The sequence below is a fragment of the Acyrthosiphon pisum genome, chromosome A1 (assembly GCF_005508785.2).
Source record: "Acyrthosiphon pisum isolate AL4f chromosome A1, pea_aphid_22Mar2018_4r6ur, whole genome shotgun sequence".
NCBI classification, from domain to species: Eukaryota; Metazoa; Arthropoda; class Insecta; order Hemiptera; family Aphididae; genus Acyrthosiphon; species Acyrthosiphon pisum.
Window position 1 is genome coordinate 113645986 of NC_042494.1, and position 26056 is coordinate 113672041.

At 29.6% G+C, this 26056-nt stretch overlaps 2 protein-coding genes across 2 annotated transcripts in view; one reads left to right on the forward strand and one right to left on the reverse strand.

Annotated features, from left to right (window-relative positions):
• Nucleotides 1-289: 289 nt before the first annotated feature.
• LOC100575834 (protein disulfide-isomerase 2-like) lies at nt 290-11814 on the forward strand. The gene is made up of 5 exons (XM_008188836.3): nt 290-763; nt 2602-2794; nt 7942-8210; nt 10027-10040; nt 11640-11814. The coding sequence occupies exons 1-5, from the start codon at nt 713-715 to the stop codon at nt 11812-11814; spliced, it is 702 nt and encodes a 233-aa protein (XP_008187058.2). The 5' UTR covers nt 290-712.
• Nucleotides 11815-16302: 4488 nt separating this feature from the next.
• Nucleotides 16303-26056, reverse strand: part of LOC100575917 (short neuropeptide F) — a 70716-nt gene continuing 60962 nt past the window's right edge. The window contains exon 4 of the mRNA XM_003247202.3: nt 16303-17049. Coding sequence (XP_003247250.1) covers nt 17005-17049 — 45 coding nt within the window. The 3' untranslated portion in view covers nt 16303-17004. The remainder of the gene's footprint in view (nt 17050-26056) is intronic.

Here is a 26056-nt window from a genome sequence, read left to right on the forward strand (position 1 = left end):
TTTATCAAAGAAAAGTTGTAAGAATATAATATAAGTTATATTATATATATATATATATTTATGATAATATTATGAAATAATGAAAAATAATAGAAGTTTTAAACCGTGGGTCAAAATGGACATAGACTGACCACTTTGAACACCTAGGTGGGCAAAGTGAACAATTTTGTACTTTTTAAATACCTGATACGATTTTGTCAATTGACAACTATTGTTATTTGAAGATTAACCCTTAGCAGTCGGAAAACTATTAAATCTCGGAGTGATAGTGCTCCACAGTGTTTGTGAACTCAGAAAACCCCGAAACGATGTTCAGCGATTATGGGAGACACAATACTTACCGTAATTACGTCATGTCATTAAATTCGATAAGTAGGCATAGTAAACATTATGTTTATGATTAATAGAGTGTAAGATTTTTTTTTTTTAAATAGTCAATTTGGTAGATTTTTATCATCACTATTTATTTTTTATTTTGATTAACATTGACCTTTAAAACAAAACCACTCAATACGATTTTCATCGATTAAGTAGAGGGGAACGATCTACGGTATCCAACGTTACGGTTCTTTTTTATTTTTACAAGAAAACTTAATTTATCACTCTGCCGTGGTAACAATACTGTATTCCACTACGGAAATTCTCTCGATTTGATTATATTAAATCCTAACATCGGGACATTCAAATTGGACAGGCGTTTTCAACAAAAGTCATGCCTATCGAGACGGATACTCCTGACGATGACGATGACGTGGACATGCAGGTTTGATTTTGTTGATAATAAGATTAATTACGAGATGATCGAGAAATCGATAATAAAATTTTATTTTATTACAACTAAGTTAATACCTTACAGTTAGTTTAATAAAATAAATATAATTTGCCAAATAGTATGAAAAAGAAAGAAATATTCATAAAATTAGTTTTCTGGTTGAATTTAATTTGTGTTCCAATTCTAAGTTGTTAATAATGTAGATTAAATAAGTGTGAAATAACGTGGGAAGTTGATGTATAGTCAAAAACATGAAAGTTAAAAACTGAACTAAAAATATATAGGTGTAATATTGTTGCCAATCATATTCGCGGTTTTTAAACACCAATTAAAACACATAACACAAAACAATTCTAAAATATTATTAAGTGTTAAGTGACACACTTGTTAATCAATTAGTTATTTAACCCATAAAATAATTATAAAACTAAATGAAAAATTATTAAAATGTTTAATATTGACGATATTGTTTATTACTGTAGTTAAATATAATTATTTTTGATGACTTTTGGGTTAGGTTATTTAATAAATGTATGAACTTTAGCTAAGGAGTAATCAAAGGAAATTAATTATTTTTTTTAGAGACGCTAGTATAGATGGCATTGTGCCAATATATTACTTGAACACTACGATTATGGCCAATTTGAATACCTATAAAATATACCTATCTATAATGTTATTGTTAAAACCACATCAAAATGTGACTTTACATAATTACATTTTAAATCCCGACCAATCTATGTAATTTGATCAAATACAAAATTAATATTTACCACTTCATTAAATGATAGCTGATTAATTATTATGAATGTATATGCTATAGGTACTATACTATAACCTATACTAGATATTATTAACGACTAGTCCTTAAAGGTTAGTCAAAAATAAATTAATAAATTGATTAATGAAATATTGTAGTTATAGGACCGTAATTACATTCATTGTGATATTATCGTTAGAATAATATTTTTAAACAATAATCTCATTTAACAAATTTCGTCAATACAATTTGATGTGACGTATGTTCTAAACAATGATTCCATTATAAACAGGTAATAGATAACTGTTGTCCTGGTCTAAAAATAGAGCATTATGACCGCACCAAGACAACACAATATATCTTATTACTTGTTGGTAAAATAGCATAGAACATAATTAATATAAAAAAATCATGATAGAATCAGAATCTATAGACACCCCGATGTTCATCGTTCACACATCTCTCCGGTTTTAATGACGTGCCGTTCTCTCGAGAATGATCGATAATAATCTGGACGGTAAGACGAATTATCAGAAGGGTATTATATTCTTAAACACCGAATAATAATAATTTGTATTTGTGAAAGTAAAACACATTCCGGAACTAGTTTCTTGTATGATACATATAATACGTATGCAGATGGATGAATAAAAACTCCGAGGTGACTCAACGATAGCGTGTAGGTACAGGATCGCACATAGTAATATAATAATCTGCAGTGTGCATAAAAAATTATATTAAAACGAAATGATAACAAAAAAAAAAAAAAACCAGTAATTTTCAACGTAAGTGGCTGCAGGAATTACCACGCAACGAAAGCGTATTTTGTTCGCAATAGAATTTCAACAGGTTGGACCCGACATCCCACCGCGGTAAAATCGTCGACGATATTAAATTCTTCCGTATAGCGTAATGTATATCACAGCCGCTGTATTTTTTGTACGTATATAAATCCTACCTCCTAATAATGGCCATCGGTATCTCAATATTAGTTTACCCTCCGGCAGCCGCTGACCAACCTTTCGACGTCCATCTATATAATATAATATGATATAATGGGTTTTTGCAGGGCTTATTGTTAGCTATTTTAGCATCGTCATCGTGGCCGTCGACGACCGGCGGCAACGAAGACGACGACGGCAACAAAAACGTCGGGTGGAAAAACGTGCCGGGTGGAAGTCACGTGCGGACACTGGACGAGACGAATTTCCGGGAGACGATCGGAGAAAATTGCTGCGTACTGGTGTTTTTCCACGCTGATTGTGAGTTGAATCCACTTCGAACGTTCCAAAAATCAATGTGCTACCTATAGGTATATAATATAATACTGGACATATTCTCTGATGAAGTTGGACGCCATCTTTTGTAGGCTCCAGTGACGTGGTTGGGGAGGGGGGGGGGCAATTCATAATTTTCAGAAAATTTTCAATATTATAATATTATTTTTTTATAATTTGGTTTTAACAGTATACCTACAGTTCTTTATAGAAATGTTGCTTGGGAGAGACCCCCCTCCATGAGCTGCCCCTATTTGTAGGTAGGTCTGCAGTGGTGGCATATTTACGTATTTATAGGGTGCAGGGTAATACACTAGAGGTTAAACATCTCCTACCTACTCCACCTCTCCCTCAAAAAAAAGATACTTAACTGCTACTAAACAACAATTATAAATTATATATAGTGCTTTCTGATTAGTGATCATATCCCGAAAATTGGTATATAAATATATTAAATATAAATAATATGACTAGGTATAATATATGTTACGCCAAATTTGTGTAATTGCCGAGTTCGTGAAATCAGCAAATATCCGTTGCCAATTGTTGAATACGTGAAATCGGCATTTTCAAGGGCATAATACCTACCTACTGCCGATTGAGTGAAATGGGTATATACTGGTATAGTTTAGGTACCTAATATTGGTCATCCGTCCTGTCACGACGTCATAATATGTATAATACGGTGTGTATATTATTATATATAAACACCGACACCTACCTATAATACCAGCGACGGACGTATCATTTTTATCGGAGTTCCCACGCGCACAAAAACGCTAATGAATAGAAATCCTCCTCCCGGTACATCCGTATAGTTCATCCAACGTGAAATAATAGCTTTTTTCGTATGTTATTATAATAATATTAAATTATAATTATCAGGTAGGTGCCTATATATATTATGCTATTATAATATTGTAATATATACTTAATAGTTATTATAGTCAACCGTTGTTACGCGCGTTCGACAGACACGTCGATTATTGGGGTTATAAGATAAAATTGAAACGATGTCGCAGTAAAATATTAGAAAGCTCGTCGTTTAATACGTTTTTATTGGCGCTACAGCCGTAGAAATCTATGGTTCGGAAAATCATCATATACGTTTTGTATTGTTAATACAGCGTTCTAACTTATAATATTATTATGTTATAATAGTGTAACGCATTTTCTACAAAAATCTATTAATAGGATTAACAATTATTCTATTATGTATGCGTGTACTGTGCGTGTAGGTGCGATGTGGTACATAATATAATATAATACATTTGTTCATGTATACATTGAATATTTAAATACAATATTCGTTGACACAAACGAACAGTACTTAAACTAGAAGTAGGTACTTATTAAAGTAATCGCATTTTTCGTAAACGAACTTTGGATTTAATGAAAACAACCAAGTTAATTATTTAATAACAAATTTACAAATCGTACTATAAAGTGTATAAAAAAAAGTGGGATAAAAATAATGCCATGCCAAAGAAGGTATATTATTATAATTTTTATTACGTGTATTAAATTTAAGCTTTGAGACCGAAATTCATCGACAATACAAAATTAGAACGATTTCACTAGTACACCTTTATCTAAAAAAAAACACATTAGCCGGCTTTACACGAATATCACGTATCTAAATTTTAAATTGTATTTTGAGCAACAAAAATTACATTCATCCATGAAAACGTTTTTAGTTCTTAAAAAGAAAATAAAGATTGCACACCTACCATTTACCAATCTACCTGAATTGTTGTGTCATTGTATTACTATAATACATCCATGACTGTTGTGTTAGCACTCGAGGTATTGTGGTAAGAATCGTCTAGTTTATTAGAATATTTACTGCGCTCATACATTAAAAAAATGTACATCAAATATAATATTATTATAACGCATAATGTATACCTACCATTTATAATGTGTTACTTGAATGCAAGTTAAAATGTCATTGTAGAATTTTAATGACAACTTCAAATCGATCATATTTTATAATTTATAGGAATGAAAATATTCATTATTTTTTTTAATGTCAATAAAAAAAAACTGTCCAATTATATTTTTATAATATTATCATCGTTGAAGTATTTTCACTTGTTCAGACCCATTATAATATAATATATGCGTTGCGATTAAGAAAACATATTTCATATAGCTATCCAAGTGCAATTATAAGAAAACGTATACACACAATCGGAATGCAAATAGGCAATGCAATAATATTATCAACATAAATAATTTCCCACGAACAACGGCCCTTGATTGATGTGACTCTCTCTTGTGGCCCGAGAGTTCATGAATAGGTAATATCGAAGTTGTTTTTTTTTTTAAATATTTATTGCGTAGTACTGTTTTTCTGATACAGGTATTATTAGAATATGGTTGGCCACATAATAATTAAGAAGAGGTTATGCGCATGAGGTCAAAATAAACACTAACACTTTTAGAATGTCTCATCTACACTTCGTTACCGTCGAGGTCGGATTCGACAATATTTTTTAATGTGCGGTATATTGGTGGATTGGTGGGCGATTGACCATTATTTTATTGCACTCAGTCACCATACCGTTCCATGCATCCAAAATAATATTTTATCGACGTACTGTGGTAATTCCATAAAAATATGTTAAAATGTCACATTATTGGAGAAAATATGTTCGTCTCGTTTCTCCAAGTATGCCGATCACCACACAATATTTTTTACCGTGTTTAAAGGCGTATGAAATGATAAGTTACAAGTTTTACATTATGGGTTTATTTTTGGATTTGTTACCGCACTATATAGTATATACTATTTGTCTTTTAAACAATTTCACGTAAAATCTTTACCGATCGATAAGAATCTGAAATTTCTAGGTAAGCATATATTTCTTATTGTTTTAAGGGGTGAAAATATCAATTTTTTCGAAATTGTTTTATCTTTCATAATTTTGCTTACCTACTCGCACGAAACATATAAATTTAATTAGTTGAAGTAATTAATGTTATTGCAGGAATTATAGGGACAGTCAAGTCATCAGTTGTAAAAAAATAATGATGGTGGACTAAGTAATAAAGCGGAGAAGGCAACTAAATATCAGAATTTTTCCCTAAGTAACGAATTCAATTCTGTGGGGAGGAGGTCGTCGAGCGAATGCTAGTTGTATATAATACTATAATAGTATGTGATGTGAGAGACGGAAATATAAGGTTATGTTTTAATCCGAGCCACTAACAGGTGGACATTTCTCTGCTAAACACACGTTGTCATACCACAGTTTATTAGAGGGGGTAGAACTGGTATCAACAATAATGTTTTTGTTGAAAATAATGTCAGCCGTGCACTCGTGCAGGATCAGTAAGACGTAGTTCACACTATGCGTAAGTAGGAGAATATTTTTATTATATAAATCTATTTATTTATTTTTGCGGCTAAGAGTATATTGTATATAGGTACCTAGCTAAAGATTTTCAACTCCGACGTTTTAATAATCCTACCCCGTATATTTTATATTGTAAGACGTCATAACAATAAACATTTTTTATACATTATAAGCTCCGACCACTACTACTACTACACCACCCTCAGAGTGGGCACCTTTCCGGATGTCCACATTCTATACTTTGGGTAATATATCGAAATCCTAAGGGCGAGTTTCCGTGCAAAAATAAGTAACGATTCACTCAATAACATATAATGTTCGGAAGACGTTTCTACATTGTCTTCGGAACAAAGTGTATAGTGAAATGCATTCCATTGGAATAATATCCCTATAATTCACACGACACAATATTAGTTTTCTGAACGATTATCAAAGTGTTCAATACAACTGATCAATCAATAATAATAACAATTGTTTTTCCAATTGGTTGACAACCATATAGTATAATCAATAATCATATAGACATAAGAGAGTATGGACTATTGCCTAGTCCTAGTGGCATCATTGTTAGAAATAAATAGTAATTCCTGGATATAATATATGTGATACGACTTGAACTGTATCTTTGTTGTTAAGAGACTGTCAGCGCACTATTTGTTTTCTCTCTCTGGCTCACACGCAATATAGACAAAATACATTTACGCAAAATCATTTTTTCTATGTGTTTAAGTAATCTTAGATTAAAGTCACCCATGACAAAAAAGATAGAAAATAATACTTTTGAGGTAATGGCATATCGATTTGTCTAAATATTGTCTCAAAACAATTTAAACATCATTTAAATTTACAACATTTTTTTATTTATTTTTAAAGTTGAATACAAAGTCAAATAATAATAAAATATAAAATCGATATGTCATTCCCTCAAAAATATTATTTTCTATCTTTTTTGTAATAGGTGACTTTACTCTAAAATTACTTAAACTCATAGAAAAAATGATTTTGCGTAAATGTGTTTTGTCTATGTTGCGTGTGGGGCAGAGAGAGAAAACGAATAGTGCGCTGAAATCCTCTTAAGCTTATCTCTATCTCATATACACACATACTTGATAACATAAATGAGTATAAATGGACGGTGAGGTTTCACCTAGTCCCATGGGTTCTCGAAAATATCACTCGACTAGTTATGTGAAAGCACCTCATATAGTGACAACTAGTTCCCTCCCACACAGCATTTTAATATTTCCCAACTATGGTAAAAATATTTTTAGGAAAACAATATAGTTGTCAAAATATTTGAAAAAGTTGCGTAAATAATAAGGAAATATTTTATTTATATTTTTTGGCCAAGAAGTTCACTTTTGAAAAATATTTTGTAAAAAGCATTAACAAAACATTTTAATCATATTTTTTCAAAAAACATTTTCATGGAAAATATTATAAAAATATTAAATAAACATTTTGTGCAACCATATAGTCCAATATTTTGTTTCATGAGAATAAATATTTATACAATCTTATTAGTCAAATATTCATTATTCAAGCACTCCAAAATATTCACAAAATATTAACATTTCCCAAATGCTGTGTGGGCTATGGTTATCCCGGTTGTCATTTGGATATAGTTAGACGGGGATCTAGGTGACGTTCACCAAACGGACCCAAGTTATATGCTATCTTTATCTAACAATGTTGGCCCCGACTTCTCTCTTTCACTCTGATATCAGTCCATGTCTTTAAAGTCTATGAGTGTAATACAGTATTGCGCAGGGTGTAGATATTGTGCGCCGATAAAACCGGTGTTCGCTGACGTTACAGCCGCGTTGCAGGGTGATCATTGCATCGTGGCCGCCGCCGTGGACTGTACGGATGACACCGAGTTGGCGATTCGGTGCAACGTCGACGGGCTACCCACCATGCTGTTCTTCTGGAACGGTGAACAGACAAAGACGGTGCGATACCAAGGTGACTGGTTGGAGGCAGATATGCGGCTGTTTGCGGTCAACATGTCCGCCAATGCGCATCGAAAGCCCAAAAAAGTACGTAGAACCGGTGACGTGGAGGGCAAGAAGCACAGGGGGAAAGTCCGAAAGCGAAAAAAATTAAAAATTGAAACAAAAAAACAAAAAAACAAAAAAAAAACCGGTACCATGAAACAATAAACGAAAACTGTTCGGTGTGCGTCCAAATGTAAACACAGTAAGCTTGGATAACCACAGTTAAATTCATATATTATAAGTAATACAAAGTTTTTTTTTAACATATATAACTGTGTGTCTACAATGGCTACATAGTGGGTAAATATAAATATTATATTACTACCCCAGTGTTAGGGTTTTATTTTATTACCTATTACTACACAATATTGTCTTAGGTCTTCGACTATATTATTTGACTACTCTGCCGATAATTTCTGTGAACGCTTTTGAACACACACTTCTTTATACACATAATTTTGAGGATTTCAATTTGTAATAACCTTAACAGATAATTTTTGTATTTCACTTTATCTACAATACTTTATGTAATTGAGGCTAATTCTAACGCGCTAATGTTTTGATTAATTTTAGTGTTCCTGTTGCGTTATATTTTGAACAAAATACAAAATACCGTACATTGACAATAATAAATGGAAGAAAAAATACCTAAAGTTGTCGTGATTTAAATTGTGTCAATCATGCCGATTTAAATCGATAAAAATACTAATCATTTTCATCGCTCGCATCATATATAGGTATATAATGTAATAAAAAAATTTAAAAAAAACAATAAACCGGTGCAAATAATGAAAATATGTTGGTTATAATTTTCAAAAATACCACTTTTCACAAAATCATACACTGAAATGTCAAACAACAACAACGGCTGTACCTATATAAACTAAGTACCGACTCAAATCTGTGACACATTACGCCGCAATTATGTAGGTACCTACACGTACACCGTAGTATATAATTTTGCAAGAAAAAATTTGGCAATAAAGAATTGTGGTGGCTTAATTTTAGTAATATATTAGTAATGTTTCAGCGATATATTTCATGTGACAGTAATATTTATTTTGACAATATTAGGACTATAGGAATTTTGAAGAATTTTCTCAAAATTCTATATCATATTCAATGTACTCTATACTTATTATGTTCATTCGTTATTTGTTTTAAACTATAAAAACAGTAAATTATAACGATACTCAATTTAATTTTCAAACTTTTTTTTTTCATTTTCAATTCGACATAATGAACGAAATTCGTTACACTTTTTAATACAATTTGAAAAAAAAAATGTAGAAACGTACCTATATCAAGTATTTATTAATATACCTGACAAAAACACATTACAAAAACACGAGTGTGAAATTAAATTATTATTACTTTTGTAAAACATACGATTGTGGCAAATTTGTTCACATGCATATATTATAATAAATTACACGTCAATGGCAATAGCACTAGACGCCGCTGCGTATAATATTATCTCCGCACTATAATATGATACACATGTTCAACAATAATAATTATTATTGTTAATTTCATTTAAGTGAAATGTAAATATTTAACATATCGTTCGAGTTTTCGATTATATCATTAATAATTAAGTATATCTAGGGTACAAAATTTAAAAAAATATACTCTTCTTGAAATATTTCAATAAAATTATGAAAAATATAAATTGTTTGTATGGGTTTTAATGTTTATTGGTGAGATTACACATGGCAAACTTTGATAATTACCTAATGATTTTGTATAGGTTTGATAGCCATGGTTCAAGAATTATCTTGTAAATGATCACAACTTAAAAATGTACCTATTACTTATTAATTATAAAACTATATTTTTGTTATGTTTTTTTTATCAGACAATGGCGTTAAAGTTTGTAATTTGTATAGGTAAATGCATTGCAGTACGAGTATTTGCATATTTATCTTTATGTATCTCGCTAATATTAATAACCATAAATCATAAGTGAGTTTTATGTAAGAACATTATAATGAGTCTCTCGATCGGGTTTTTATGATATTTTAATTTTTAAGTGAGTTATGAGCAATTTCAAATATTATTATTCTGCATAGGTACTCATAACTCACTTAAAAATTAAAATATCGTAAAGACCGATCGAAAGATCACAGATTATAGGTCAATTCACTGTATATCAAAACTAACAGCACATTATTCGACTATTGAAACTAGTGAACCAAAATTGTCCATGTTTCACAAGAGTAAGACAGAGACAACACATTCAGGTAGATACGCCGTCTTCTTAACGGTTTATCTTTGTTTCTACGATAAAGATACTTTTAAAAATGTTTTCTGGATTTAAGTGCCTCTAATATAACTATAGATATTAACGCTATTTTTTTCTGTACGAATGAAATAATTAAAGAAAACAAATTTCATGTCATTTTAAATCCCTAATGTTGTACCCCGCGCAAAATGTCATCAACAATAAACATAACTTAGTATAATATAGTACACGCCGAGAGAAAAACGTATGCGAACATTGTGCTGCTGCGTGACTCGCGCATATATCGCTTGCCATGATAATAATATTATAATATACCTACCTCACCTACCTCTATAACTAGCAGTAGGCAGTCTACGTGTATTATCGGCGGGTATTTTTTTTCTCTACCTCGTTAGACTGTATAGGTACAAATTTATTAAATAATAACGCCACTGCTATATGTATGGGCACTTATTGTTTCGGCGTGACAGAACGCGCACGGACCGTCATTCATCCGTTCGCCAGTGGTTGTTTCGTCCATTGTATGCGTACCTACCTATAATATAATAACATGCAACCGGCGACATTAACTTCGCGTACTATGCTGTATAGAACGCGACCGACCGACGATGTGTGCGGCTGGAAAATAGGCCACGTCGGCTCTTAAGCGCCTGCTGAGATGTGACTTCGATTTCGAAAAACTTGGCCGACCCTTGATGGGGGAGCGTTATATTATTAATATCAGTGTAACTCGCGTTGTGCAGAGAACATTGCGTGAATGAAACGACTATTAGGTACGACCATTGCTCTATTGATAAATAAATTTATACTTCACGGTGCGATTGTTATGCTAATATTCATGTAGATATAGAATGGCAAACTCGTGTTTGAAAATATTACGTTTGGCTACAGACAAAAAAAACCTGACGAGGGTTTTGGCTCTCCATTAAAACAATAATATTTTATGAACAAAGGAAAACGACTGCAGTAAGCGACAAAAATAAAAAAAAAGGGGAAAATAGGTACGGCTATACAGTTGACAGGCGGTACTTTTGAGAATTAGTTATTTCGTAATTTCGTATACAAATTCAGTTGCAGTTAATTATTTAAAAAAAAAGACTGATCGACGTTAGTAAAATAATGCTAACGAATTGCAATAATTATAAGAAAATTCAATATATTATATTAGTAATATTAATATTTAACTGTTTTTAAATGTTAATGCTTTATAATGTAATCACGTTTAGTACAACAAAACATCAACGTAACTACCCGTATTTATCTTTAATTAGCGTCTTTAGTTATTTGGATAAAGAATTAAATAGGCGGGGAAAGGAGTCTGAGCTTCACTCACCTTGGCACAAGCCAGAATTGTGTTACTATCAAGACTATAATTTTGAAAGTTGTAATAAATCATTATAATTTTATATAAACGGATTCTGAGGTGGAGCTCGTGGTCTACCCAAAAATAATAGTCAAGGTTAAAATACTTGACGATTCGTTGATCATTATTTCGCAGTTTAACAAAATCCGTTATTTGAACAACTGAGAAAATTGAAAAACTACACCTTCAAAATACAACCTGTTTTTAATAACCAATCAATCAATAGCCGAATACCGATATTTTGGATTACTTTTCCTGTTGGATTACTTAAGAAAAAACCAGAAATTTCAACACAAATATTACTTATTATGCACGGGATGAAAAATGTATTTCTTATAATAATAATCATTTTTTTTTTATAGTTTTATCGATTCAAAAATGAACCACTTGATGAGCATTGTTCTCTTAATTATAAATCAATTGAATATTGAGACCCATCAAACATAATCATTAATAATTACACGATACATTTTTGATTATACTACTGAGCTAATTTAACTTTTCGGTGGGTCCATATATGTAAAATATATTTTACTATTAAAACTATAGGTACACTATTCTAATTGATTTGGTCAAAGACTTAACATCTAATTAAAAAAAATTAATGTCTCTATTTATTTTGATTCCACGTCCTTAACGGATCGTGTTTGTTCAGCGATTAGTGTATTTGACCTCGGAGGCCTGCTGTGCATTTGTCTTGCGCTCTACGATGTGCGTGAAATGTTTAGTAGATATATTTATAGTTTATACCTACCACGTTGCTCGCTGTAAATCTATTCTATAATTTACCCGACGATCTCGTCTTATCGAGACCACAATAAGTTTTACGCGTAAAACTTTCTCGTGACATATTGCTTATGGTCATGTAGTGTACAACCGTTTGATGTATAAAATATAAGCGTAACATACAAAATGTGTAACTATATTATTACTTATTATTAATGTAGGGTACCTCTTTGATATTTCACGTTTTCTGGTTATCTTCAAAAACTAGAAGTGCAATATTTTCTTGTGCATTTTTACCCTGCTCAGTTGTCTGTAAGATTATAGGGAGTGGCCGCTTACCTGTATACAGATTACAGAAACAATTGAAAGACTATTTCTTAGACATTTCCCCGGACACCTGGTGGAACTTAAATTAACGCAATTCAATTAATTCTTCCAACGACTGTGCTGAAATCTTAAGATTTCTCATTCAGTCGGATGTGTTTGTATTCAAGTTTAAATACGCGAATATTCGAGTACACTCGAGTACACTCGAGTGCTTTACAACACAAAACGAAGAGTTTGTAGTTTGGACAATAGTAACACGGAAATTCTGGGTGCCTTGTGCCTAGGTAGTAATACATATAATAACTACATTATTATTATAACATTATAATTCTATTAAATAATTTAAAACTATAATGAAAAGTTTATTGTGACGTTTATAATGATATTACGAGTTTTGTATAATATATTATTATTACAGATTCAAATTAAATTCAGTTTGGATAAATTGATATGTTGCGGTTGATTACTTAATTATTAGTAATATTTATACACTTCAGTGTATAGTATAACTTATTATTTAATATTACTATACTAATCAACTTATAACTTTCTATATTTAAAATGTATTTTTACATCTCCTTACTTGCACCTATTATGTCACGTCCTATAATTGTAATTACTAGTTAGTATGATAATTAATTGTATTACACAAATGTGTATTATACTATCAGTATACATTTATACCTACATGTAAATATTTTATCCTGAAATCATACGATGACTAATTCTGTGAAGAAATATCGACAAATAATACAATATATTGGTAGGTAATAACTAATAATAAATCATTTGTATGGTTTTTGTTAATTTCAATAGAACCTTCAAAATCTCGATCAAGTAGGTACATAATAATAAACTCTAGTTACTAGAGTCTAGTATCTACCTGTACATATACGATATAAGTACTTATGTTGATTGTTGATGTAGTGCATTTTGTCTGCAACCTTCAATGGCGTCACCAAGTTATGTCAGAACGACAATAGTTGGTCTATATTGTATTGTAACTGGGCAAAATTGTTTTTTGAGCTCTCTAAATAATCATTGAAAACCAATTGTAGACTTTTTTTTACACCACAATTGAAAGATCAAAAAGTAAAATTCAACTAATCATTATATTATTTATTTACAATTAATTAAAAGTAGGTTGCTCACCGTGATGTATTTTTTTCTGTATTTCGCTATTGGAAGACATTGACGACAATTGCATTTTATGGTGTCTAATGAAAGTAATTCAATAGAAATAATACATCTAACGTATATTATGATACAATTTTCTCATTCGATTCATATTACGTTCATATAATATTATAATAATTCATATTTGTTTTTAAATTGTATAACAAAATCAATACTAAATATTAATTTGATAATTGAACATTAAATTTATAAAAAATATTATTTTTACATAGTTTGAATAGAAATTAATATGGTTTACAGTAGATTTATAAAAACCAAAAAAGTACGATTGCATTATTATTTTTACAGGGTAAATGTAAATAAATGATTTTTAATTCAAAGTACAGTTTAAAAATGTTATTATCAAATATAATATTATAACGAAATTTATATTTTATTTATATTTTATTTTTATGAAATTGGCTTGCACTTGTGATGTTTTCAGTTGTATAAATGTTTAAATTATTATTTTCATTAGACCAATCAACAAACCTTTATGTATTCACATATTCTTTTTAAGCACACATTAAACAATTCAAATATTTGAATTAAATTAACTTTAAAACATAATTGTATAGTCAATGACGCGAAAATACTTAGACGGTAATTTAGTGATAATATAAGTTAGTATTCAATATAGTAATAAGACATTTTTACGTAGCAATAACATAAAAAAAATGAGGGCATTTTTTCAAAAAAACAACGGGGACTGTCGTATATTGTAGACAGTCGTCACTATTTTTTATTTTATATAGATGGGAGTATTTTACATTGTAAATTATTGACATAGGTCATGCCAGCGAAGCGATATGTGCTGAGGCAGCAATGATTTTTACTATATAACACCGCCGTACGCGCAGGCACGGCAGTCCCCGTTGTCGCTGAGTGAGTCGGCGAGAACGGGCTACGGCGGTCTGAATTCGCAAAGTGTTTAATTTATGTTTGTTTTGAAATTTGATAAAAGTGTTTCCGACCAATAAAACCCGAGTTGAGTATTATTTCTAAATCTTCTTTGTCCTTACTTTTGAATATCGGAACAGTGCTCAGACCCACACACCTATAGTCAATGAGGGTTATTACTAACTGAACAGTGCTCTGGTTGTGGCGTCCTAATAGTCATTCCAATTTAGGGAACGGACGTAAGATCGACTAAACGCATACCATCGTACCTCAAAAGCTAACAGTGCATTAATCTGAATTTATTCTAGAGATAGTCATTAGCTTAGAGTGTACGGAGGTTAGGCATATAGTTGGTTCATCGCGTATTATCCAATACGGGTGATACCACAAAGTATTAAAGTTTATAAATATTATAATTGATTAATCTAATTAAGTTTTGAAAGCTTCTATCTAATATTATTACTATAATAATTCTTAAGTAAATATGTATCTAGTTATAAACTTATATAATATCTAGGTATTCATAAGATCTAAAAATTAATAAAAATTAACTTTTTCTCAGGTTTATGATACTATACTTTAAGCTAATTTTACTGTAGGTATCAATTAATTATGTAGTACCTAATTATGTATGTAATTATTAGTATCTAACAACTACTCCACCTCAAAAGAGGTAAACCAAAAAGACACGTAAGATAACTGATAAGTCGCTTATATCAGTTATATCATTATCTGAAGTTTTATAATATGCCTTTGAATTTTGATAGTTGTTATTGAATTTTTCACCACCAACTTTGCGCTAAGTGAAACCTGGAAGTTTTAATTCAAAGGCCACGTGTTGTGACTGCGGATCCAATTCGAGTAGTATAAAATTACTACATGAATTCAACTCGTGATTAATTTAAGCGATCAAATTTCTCGGTACCCAACTTGAGTTTTCCGATGCGTCGTGATAGTTATTAGTGAAACAATATTAATTCATAGGCTTCTGAATCGATATTTTAAAATGTTTATATCATATTATAATATGCATATCTAAAATATTCTTGGGTAAATTATTATTAGGTATGTTAAATTATATTTCACCACGAAGTCGAAAATTGAGTACATTTTCATAACATATATTATATCAATCAGATTGCATTCATTAACATAACTACAAAAGATCCAAATAAATAATAATTACCAATATCCAACCGTCTCTAGTATCTGCGACACTGGGCAAATATTGAAATATTATCACACTAAACCCGTGACACCTTTCAATATTTTTGTGGATGATATTATCAAAAAGCAATATATTATAATATTATAATTAATTTAAACTATTATTGTTACATTTTGAACATTAGGAGATTCAGAGGTTAGGGGTCTATTATAAAAAAGATCAAACACAATTTCAATAAAATGTAATATTTCTTTAATAGTTATAAGTTTAAATATTATGTTATACTCGTTTTATAAACATTATTCACTCCAAAAACCGTACGTGAATTTCCATAACCACGTTATTTATTATTAGTTGGTAGGTACCTATAGGGTACTTATTATCATCATTATTAATTAATACCTATATAAAGTTTTATTTTATTTTTTTAAATTCTGCGGTAAAATGGGTAGTAGCATCTCTGCAGTAGAATAGGTAGTAGCATCTGAAAAAAAAATATTACTCGGAAATTCACATAAGGCTCAACCTACTTTTTTTTTTAAATATCGGTTTAGAGTACAGGTATAAGTAGAGTAGGTTATTAATTGTAATAAGAATTATAATAAGAATCATACCTAATAATGTTATTATTGAAGTATTAACAAAATAAATGATGACTGTTATTTTGACATATATATTTTAAGAGTAATGTTAATCTGCGGAGTAAACAAATACATTTTTATTGGGAACGTAAAATTTGCCTTAGAACTAAAATGGAATACAATCAACTACGTTAAAAAAAATCTATAATTGCTAAAATGTATGCTGAAGGTACAATTTAATTGAAAAAGCACTAGTGAGAATGTAAAATATAAACAAATTAAGGGTTTTACAACGAAGCGAATGATTTTAAATAAGATGAGTATAATATAACTTCTGATGAAGGGCGCATTTAATTCACATCGGAGTCGTTGTGGTATTCTGCATTCAAGGCGTTCTGAAACAAATTTTAATGAAGGAATCATATTAGACTTTTCGTTTATGTGAAACAAAATAGGTATTATAACAAGAAATAATATACAGTAATGAAACCCAGCACGAGTTAACGGAATCACATGGGACAAACAAAAACAACATTTTAAGACAGGTTTCCAGAATGAAAAGGAAATCCGTCATATCAAATACATTATTTCTGTATGATATATTATTATGACATAACTATATAGGTTTAGTAATTTATTAGTTTGTTCAATAAAATAAATTATAAAACACTTTGATGATCAAAATCTATTAAGTAATAGGTACACATTTTTAAACAATTACATAGCAGGTAATCAGAACGTCTGATATTTGTTTATGAAAAAAATGTGACTAAAATGTCTAAATATGAATAAATGTCAAGCTGATAATGTGGCATATAACATAACATAAAGTATACAATTCAAATTCAAATTTAATTTACTTTAAGTAAAATATCCAACGTAGTTATAATGAATTCTGCAGATTCCATATGTTTTTCGTATTAACATTTAGTGTCAATGTTTGTAAATAATTGAATATTTTAACTTATGGTAAGTCGTGTTTTACATACGATGATTAACTCAATTATAATTCACATTTTTAACATTTAAAAAAATAAATGTATTATTTACAAACATGTTTTTTTTAAACATTAATATGGAATGAATATGATGATGATTAATCGGTTAGAGTTTTAAAAAAAAGTTAATATTATAAATAAATATTTTATCTAGAAAAATATTAATTTATCTTGATTGCGTATCCAATATTCTATTCCTAATAATGTTATACATTTTTAAAGATTATTTTAAAATTTAACATAAAGCAAAAAAGAGTGATATGTTTGAAATCTCTAAATGACTACCATTTTTTTTTAAAATTTATTTAGAGATAACTCGATATAAACTAAAATCCCTTAAGCAATTATAACATGACTACGCGTATAAAGACTAAGGATGATGGCATTCCATTTTGGAATTTCCGGTGAAATATAAGCATGTGGTCATTTCTACCCCCGTGACAGCTTGATTTTCAACTAGACTACACCACGATATCTTTAACCAAAATTTAGTTTTATCAAAAATGAGTTTAAAAATCCAGTTCTTATTTAAGGTATCCTGTATCCGTAAGTGATAATCCAATTTTAATTTGTATAATTGTACCTACGCGAAAAATATACAACTCTAAACATAATATTATGTTGTGTTGTTAAAAACCAGTAGTAAAAATTAATCTCTAAAAACGTATTTTTATAATTAAGTTCTCACGCGGCTAAAACAAATAATACGTATCATTTAACTAACGGAAAAAAAATTAAACACAGAATATTCGATGTAATTTTAATTACATAGTTTTTGTAGATTAAGAACATCGACCTAATATACTAGTGAATAAAGGTGAAGTGAACTTCCAACGTACATGTTTCAGATCAATGTCGACCAATCGCAGCAGGCGCTCGCATCTCGTGTTCGAGCTTTGCTATGTTAATATTATATAAATAAACTGTATAGGTACAGTTTTAATTAGTTTTTATACAAACGAAACATATTTTGATCTATCGTTGTCAATCATTAATGCATTATAATATGTCAGTCGATGACACATATTTGTATACACGGAATCGTTCAATATTTCACTCCTAGGTCAAACCTACCATTTTATAGCCTCTATTTTTAGGGTATACGTCATAACGCAATAGAAAAATGTTAAAATTCTGTTTTGTCTCCAAATCTAAATTGTGGTTTTGAATAATGATTCCGATGAAACCTACTAGGTAACTCTTAATAAATCATAACATGTAGCGTGTAATCAAGTTCGTCATCCTATGATATATAATATACCTACGTAATTAAGTATGATATATAAAATAAAATATGCCTGATGATGTGGTCGATTTTATTTTGTAGATAAATAAAATGATTCAACCTCAACTATAATATTATTATTATAACTTGTAGAAAATGAATGACGACAAGCTTAAAATCGAATTTCAGTTTAAAATGTTGTACTTTTGACATAGCATTTTATAAACACATGTACACTATTATTACTACGTGCATATATTTCCCTTCCATCAAGAGTGCCAGTGAGTGTCACCGTAGAGGGATCATTTTACTTAGCGTACCTTTCGTAAAAGTATGTCTTATACAATTTGTAACGCTACCTATTAAATGAATGGTCACAAACATGGTAAATACAAAATATTGATCATCAAACAAACATTTAAATAAAATATAGGAACTTATACTACAAATCCTCACTGTTTCTACAAATCATGGAACCCCAAACCATATGATGGAAAAAAAATTAACTCATGAATTGGTTAATAATTGGAAAATAAAAAAAATTTGAATAGAATAAAAATTTTAAAAAAAGTTGTGAGGATTTTGACGATAGTCTAAATTTAAATGATATAATATTATACCTACTACCTACCTATACGAACAGATTTACACGAAGTCAAATGGAAGCCATTCGTGCGAAGTGCTAATGAGATAGAGAAATTAAAAATGATGAACACAAATATAATATAGCACTGCAATGTATAGAATTTTCGTTTATGAGCTTATTATTTCGATATATATATATGTATATATATATTTATCTTGCATTGTTACAGGGTTTTTAATAAAAATTAAGTCAGCGCATTGCCTTGAAATTTTAAACTCAGAAATTAGCACATAATTGTATTAAATTACAGTGACATTTTAAATGTAATTTTAAGTAAAAATATTAAGTATATGTTTCGAAACAACAACGAGATGAAACTTTGTACATACTTTCGCGAGTCATAATAATGATGGCGGAACCTCGTTTCGTAGAATATTGTATACAGCATATCTTATTACCACAATGAGTAAGTATGATTTAAAATTCAATTGCAGTAAAAATTATTATACGACAGTAAAAACGTATACACATACTTTTGCGTCTACCGTTACGCTGTACCTAATGTTACTCTTTGATTATCGTGGGGCGGCAGATGTGTACAGTAATTGTGTTTGACACGTGAAAATAAATCACGTGGAAAATATCGATACCTAGTTCGACTCCAGGGATACGAGATTTAATTCAAACTTCATTGACCATCAATAATATGTATTTTACTTGTCGTCAATGCTGCGATAGATAGTAATAAGGCATTTTTAGATTTTATTACACGCATTTGTATAACCTTATAGAAGGTTGTCGTGTTTTCAAAAACTGTAACGTTGAAAAACCACAAAATAACATTACAACATATAATAATAATATCGTGGAAAGTCATAAATTGTGACGTTTTAGAAAGTATGTAACTTAAGTTGTCTGGCAGTGACTTTTACGTGTATCTACACATTAATACTGAACGACATAGGTAATATAGACAAATAATAATATGTATTCTCAATTTAAAATTCCATTCGTACAATTAGTTTAGTGTAAATAATAATAGTTTAAACTATTTAAGTATATAAATGGTATGTTTATTTAGATTCATTATAGTTACCTATTATATTTTTCACTGAACTAGTTTTAATATGTTAGTAGCCATTAGGTACTATTATTTTGTAATAAATATTAAAATATACAAATGATAATATAATTTGATAAGGACCCAAAATATTAAGATTTAAAACTCACATGGCCACACAATTACTAATTGTTATTGAATTTTAGACAAAATAATATATTGTAATCGTATAATAATATAATATTAAACTATAGGTACAATAATAAAATTATGATATTTATAATTATTATGATTATTGATATAAATAATTATCAATTTTTAAATAATCATTAAGCTAGACGCCCCTACCTATCAATTAATAAAAATATATTTTTTCAATCATAAATCAGTAAAATAATTTATATTTTATACGTAGATATATCAACTTAATTAAATTTTTATTAATCGACAAATACGATATTAATCAACGAAAGGTCCTATTTTAAAGTTTTTTTTATTGGATTCTAATCTACATAGTTTGTATTACCTATAATATGTCTATAATATGGAATCGTAAAAAATATATTTTATTACAATTTATAGTTTATTACAAATTTTGATTGAATTATGATGTTTTACAGTAGGTAGCTTTAATTGTATTTTAATATTAATTAAAGTTTCAATTTAATGTGTATAAATTGTTTTATATCTATAATCATTTAACTATTCGAAATACACCATGTTTGTTTGACATGTAAAAATGAACATTATGAAAGTATGAGTGCAGAATAAAATAACTCATTCCATAGTTTTATAGTTAAGTGTTATTTATCTCGCTATGCACCAAACGGACATAATAATCTGAACAAAATCATCATAGTCACGATTATATTTATGGTCCATAGTTAGTAATCAAATAAATATTATTTCGAAAGTATTTAAACATATATTTATTACACTCCAAAAACTAAACTGAATATAAAATGCTTGAACATTTTTGCTCAGAATAGGATTTTACAATTTTATACAATATTTGGAGTGATGAAAAATTTCACTTATTTTTTGTCGAATTTCACTCAGGTTATAAAAGGTTATATTCGAATAATTGCACTAATGAAAATCGCCCACGGTATAATGCTACTAAAATCTCATTTATATGTTTTCTTTATAAAATGTACAATTTTAATTTTTCAATTTTCCCGATATATATTCCTATTAAATCTCGCCCACTTTAACTTTTAATGATTTGTAAGTTACTTGACAAAATAATTATTCAACAGACATGGAAGAAAGTGTACTGAAATATTATAGGTGCAAACTCAAGTTTAAACAAGATAACATAAGTACGTGTTTTTATCGAGTCAATTAGTTGGAAAAAAAATATTGACAAAATACAAGTTTTATGATCATCATCGATAATCGTTTACTCCATATTTTATATTTTTATGTTAACTTATAAATTAGTTACCTCTTGTATAATATTAAATCGATCGACACACATGTCGACAAAAATTAATATTTATAAGTTTTATGATGAATTTATCAAATTCAGTTTAATCAGAAAATTTAGAACTTGGTAAAGATTGCAGCTTTATCCCCAATATTTGTTACCTTTAATTATTATGTTTATCATAAGCACCTATAAAATAATATATGTTAGGTTACTTAGATTATTAGGTTAGGTAAATTATAGATGCTATCTGTTTTATAAAATTGCAATCAAATTAGATTTTTTTTTATTATTTTTGTTTATGACCTTAGATAATTTAATATATACTATCTTTAAATACTATAATAATTAAATCTATTAAAAAACCAATAGGGAAGTATAGGGTATTTAAAATGTTTTTATTACATTTAAATAGTGAAGTTTTTTACTCTTATTATGTATGTAGGTAATATTTTGAAACCAATCAAGTTCGTATCAATAAGGTTGTTAGAGCGTTAGACTAAACAATTTCATATAAAATCAATACCTATAATAGCTTAATATAATAAATAATTTATTATAATTATTATACACACGTTAAATGTCTAAGAACAGCGGTCGAAAACAAGTTTATGCGCAAAAGCAGTGGGTGTATTGAAATTAACTGTTTGAATATCATAACATAAAATAGTTATATACTTTCACCGCCACGGTCTGCAACGACTACAGACGAAATGTTAGAATAGCACCGCACAAGACATAATATACATGTGCATAACTTACTGTTGAAGGCAAAGTTGCTACAAAATCTACTTAACATATTTTGATGTCTGGAGACATGCTACAAGAGGCGCTTAAGCACCCCCAAATCATCCCTTCCTGATTGCACCAGTGCACCACTGACGTATTGTATTATATTATGTTCGTCTTGATTTTGAAATTCGTAATATTATTATTTATTAGTATCTGTACGACCATTTGACCGTTCTTAAAACCAGTAACAATGGCTCGAGTGTACCCACTCGACACTAATATTTATTATATATAGGTGCCATAACAATATTCTAAAATATGCTTGACAATAATCGGGAAAACCGTCATAATAACAGCACACCGAAGACGATCAAATTAAACATGGCTGCCGTATATATTATATTCGAATGCCAGAGGATCGACACAGACGTTGCTATATAGGATGTGTTCTTATTTGCATTAAGAACACCGTCTGTGCCCGCTTTTACGACGAAACCTTCGAGATTCTTGCATCGTTATCGTACGATTTGACGTACCCAATGGCTAATATAGCAATATGTATACATATAATATTATCATGTTGTCACGCTCATACACTATATAGTCTATAGCGAAACACTCGCAGTATACACATAGGGGTGACCGGAGGCGAACACAAGACGTAACAATATATTAGGTATATACCATGGTTATGCTGCAGTAAACCCTGTATATATATTATGTAAGAAGTTAAGGGGTGGCTGTGCGTATAATATATTATCAGTCCTGTAAAGAATACTTTTAAAAAGTACTTGAGTAAATACTCAAATACATTTTTTTTTTAGTATTTAAGATACTACTCAAATACTTTAATTGTAAAGTATTTCAAATACTACTCAAATACTTTGAAAAAGTATTTGGAATACTTTTCAAATACTTTTGATTTTTAAAGTAGGTTTCTAACTATAGTAATATAAACACATAGGTAGTAGGTAATCTAATAATTTTAAAGGGAATATTGTTATACAATATTCAATAACTTTTTTTAGAAATCTAGTTTTCACAAACCTTTGGGCTTCGGCTAACACAGAAATACAGAATATTAAATAAAATTATAATTCTATTATTGTAGTTGACAATTATATTTTTCCAACCAATTATTTCGAATAAAAATAAAATGTTCGAAATAAAAAACCAAAATATTCAATACCAAAAAGTATTTAATACAAAAAAAAGTATTTAAAATACCATTCAAAATACTTCATGCTGAAAGTATTTAAAAAGTTATTCAATACTTAAAAAAGTATTTGAATACTTTTACTCAAATACTTTTACTTAAATACTTTACAGGACTGTATATTATACATTATACAGTCGAGAAAATGTCGAGTGGCGACGAGAGCGCGTTTGCTGCAGTGACTTGTGAATAATTGCAGTCGACGCCCGGTCGTCCGCGTTGCAATTTAAAATCATTATAATGTATTATGTATATAATATCGCGGTATTATTTCTCTCCGCGCTTAAGTTTTTTTTCGTTTTCATAAAGGAGTGAGTAATAATAATATTATTATTTTATGGTAAGAAAAAAATCGGTCGTTCGCATGTATTTATTCGAAAAAAAAACCCGTATCTCACAAAACAAACGAAACGGATATATTTTTTTCCACTCACGTCTAAAGAAAAAAATGTGTATAAAAACAAATATATTATAATACATTGTAATAAAAGGAAATAAATTCGATATTTTGACTAATCGCGCGTAAACTTACACCGTCGTATAGTCGGGACGACAACCGTTATTATTACTATTTGTATACATATGCACAACTTACTATTACATAAACACATAATATTATATTCAAGTGCACCCAATATCGTTTGCTCATGATCACACACTGACACATTCGTAGTCGGTAGCCTAATAACGTAACATATTATTATACACACATCTACGCCGCGTTACGAGTGTGAGAGTGAGTGTGTGTGTGTCTGTTTTTTTATATACGCGTATGGTTCACCATATTTCAATACGGTTCGTTTAATATCACTTATACGTGTATTATTACACATATAATCCGTATTATTACCGTTTGTACGTGCGTTCATATTAAACTGTATACATATTACATAATATATACTTATATAAGTTATAGATATATATATATATATATGTTTATGTTATTTATTATATTATTGTATATCGTTCGTTTCAAGTGGAAAAACGATTTTCCCAACTATATAACGACGTCGTTGTTTTCGTACTCGACGAACGACCAGCTTTTGAATCCGTGTATACGTATAAAATAAAAATATATATTATATATATATATATTATAATATGGACACCGGCGGAAACCTATTACGCCGGTCTCCTTGTAATGAGATTTTTCTCTTCGGTACATTATTTTCTTGTAAGTACAATGATATATTGTGTATATATGAGTATAATATGACCACTGCCGGAAGTCCGTCTGGTAACGCGAACATAATATATATATATATATGCACGTGGATATAGGCTGTATACAATCATTGATAATAGCTACCATACTTGTCCGACGAAACCAAATAACAACGATTACCACCGATGTCCTGATAAATTGTATTACAACCACCCACCCCGCCGGTATACGACGATATTCTTGTATGTATTTACACTACCGTTACACGATGGGTAAAATAATTTATCGTGAAGGGTTCAGATAATATCGCAAGTCAATTTCTCTACCTTACCAAACCATCCACATCGAATCATTCTACCCTGCAAGTACCTATATAATAATATAGCCTATGTAGAATATGTATTTCAAATTGTAGGTTTAAGTTCATCGCTGTATGGGTGTATTTTGCAGCGAGGGAGTTAAAATATTCTAAATATTTTAAATATCTCTGGCTTGGGATTAGGATACGTGAGTGGGAATGTCTGAGAGTATTCGAGTCTTGTGACATGACGTGGGCTGTCGTCAGGAAAGTTATATGTACTTTGTGAAACTTTAATGCCATGTTATCCTATTATCATAACACTGACTGAAGTGTACCTAAGATCATAAGAAAAAATTACTAAAAGTTCTTGTTTAACAGAGCTAATTAACTAAATAGTTTTTTTTTCGGCAAACTATTATTAGTTTAAAAAATTCATTGAATAGGTTAAAAATATCAAAATTAAAAAAAAAAAATTATATTATAGCAATGAAAATATTAAGGGGACTAAGGTTACTTTTTACAAACGTTTATTTTTTCAAAAATGACAATTCAGATTTCAGCATCACTTGGAACGTGGTATTTTGTTCGCAAAATTGTCACCCTAAAATATCTAGTCATTTTTATCTCAAAAGTTACAGCTCGTCAAAATTAATTGCTGTTTGCTATTCAACCGCGGTGGTCGTGTTTTGC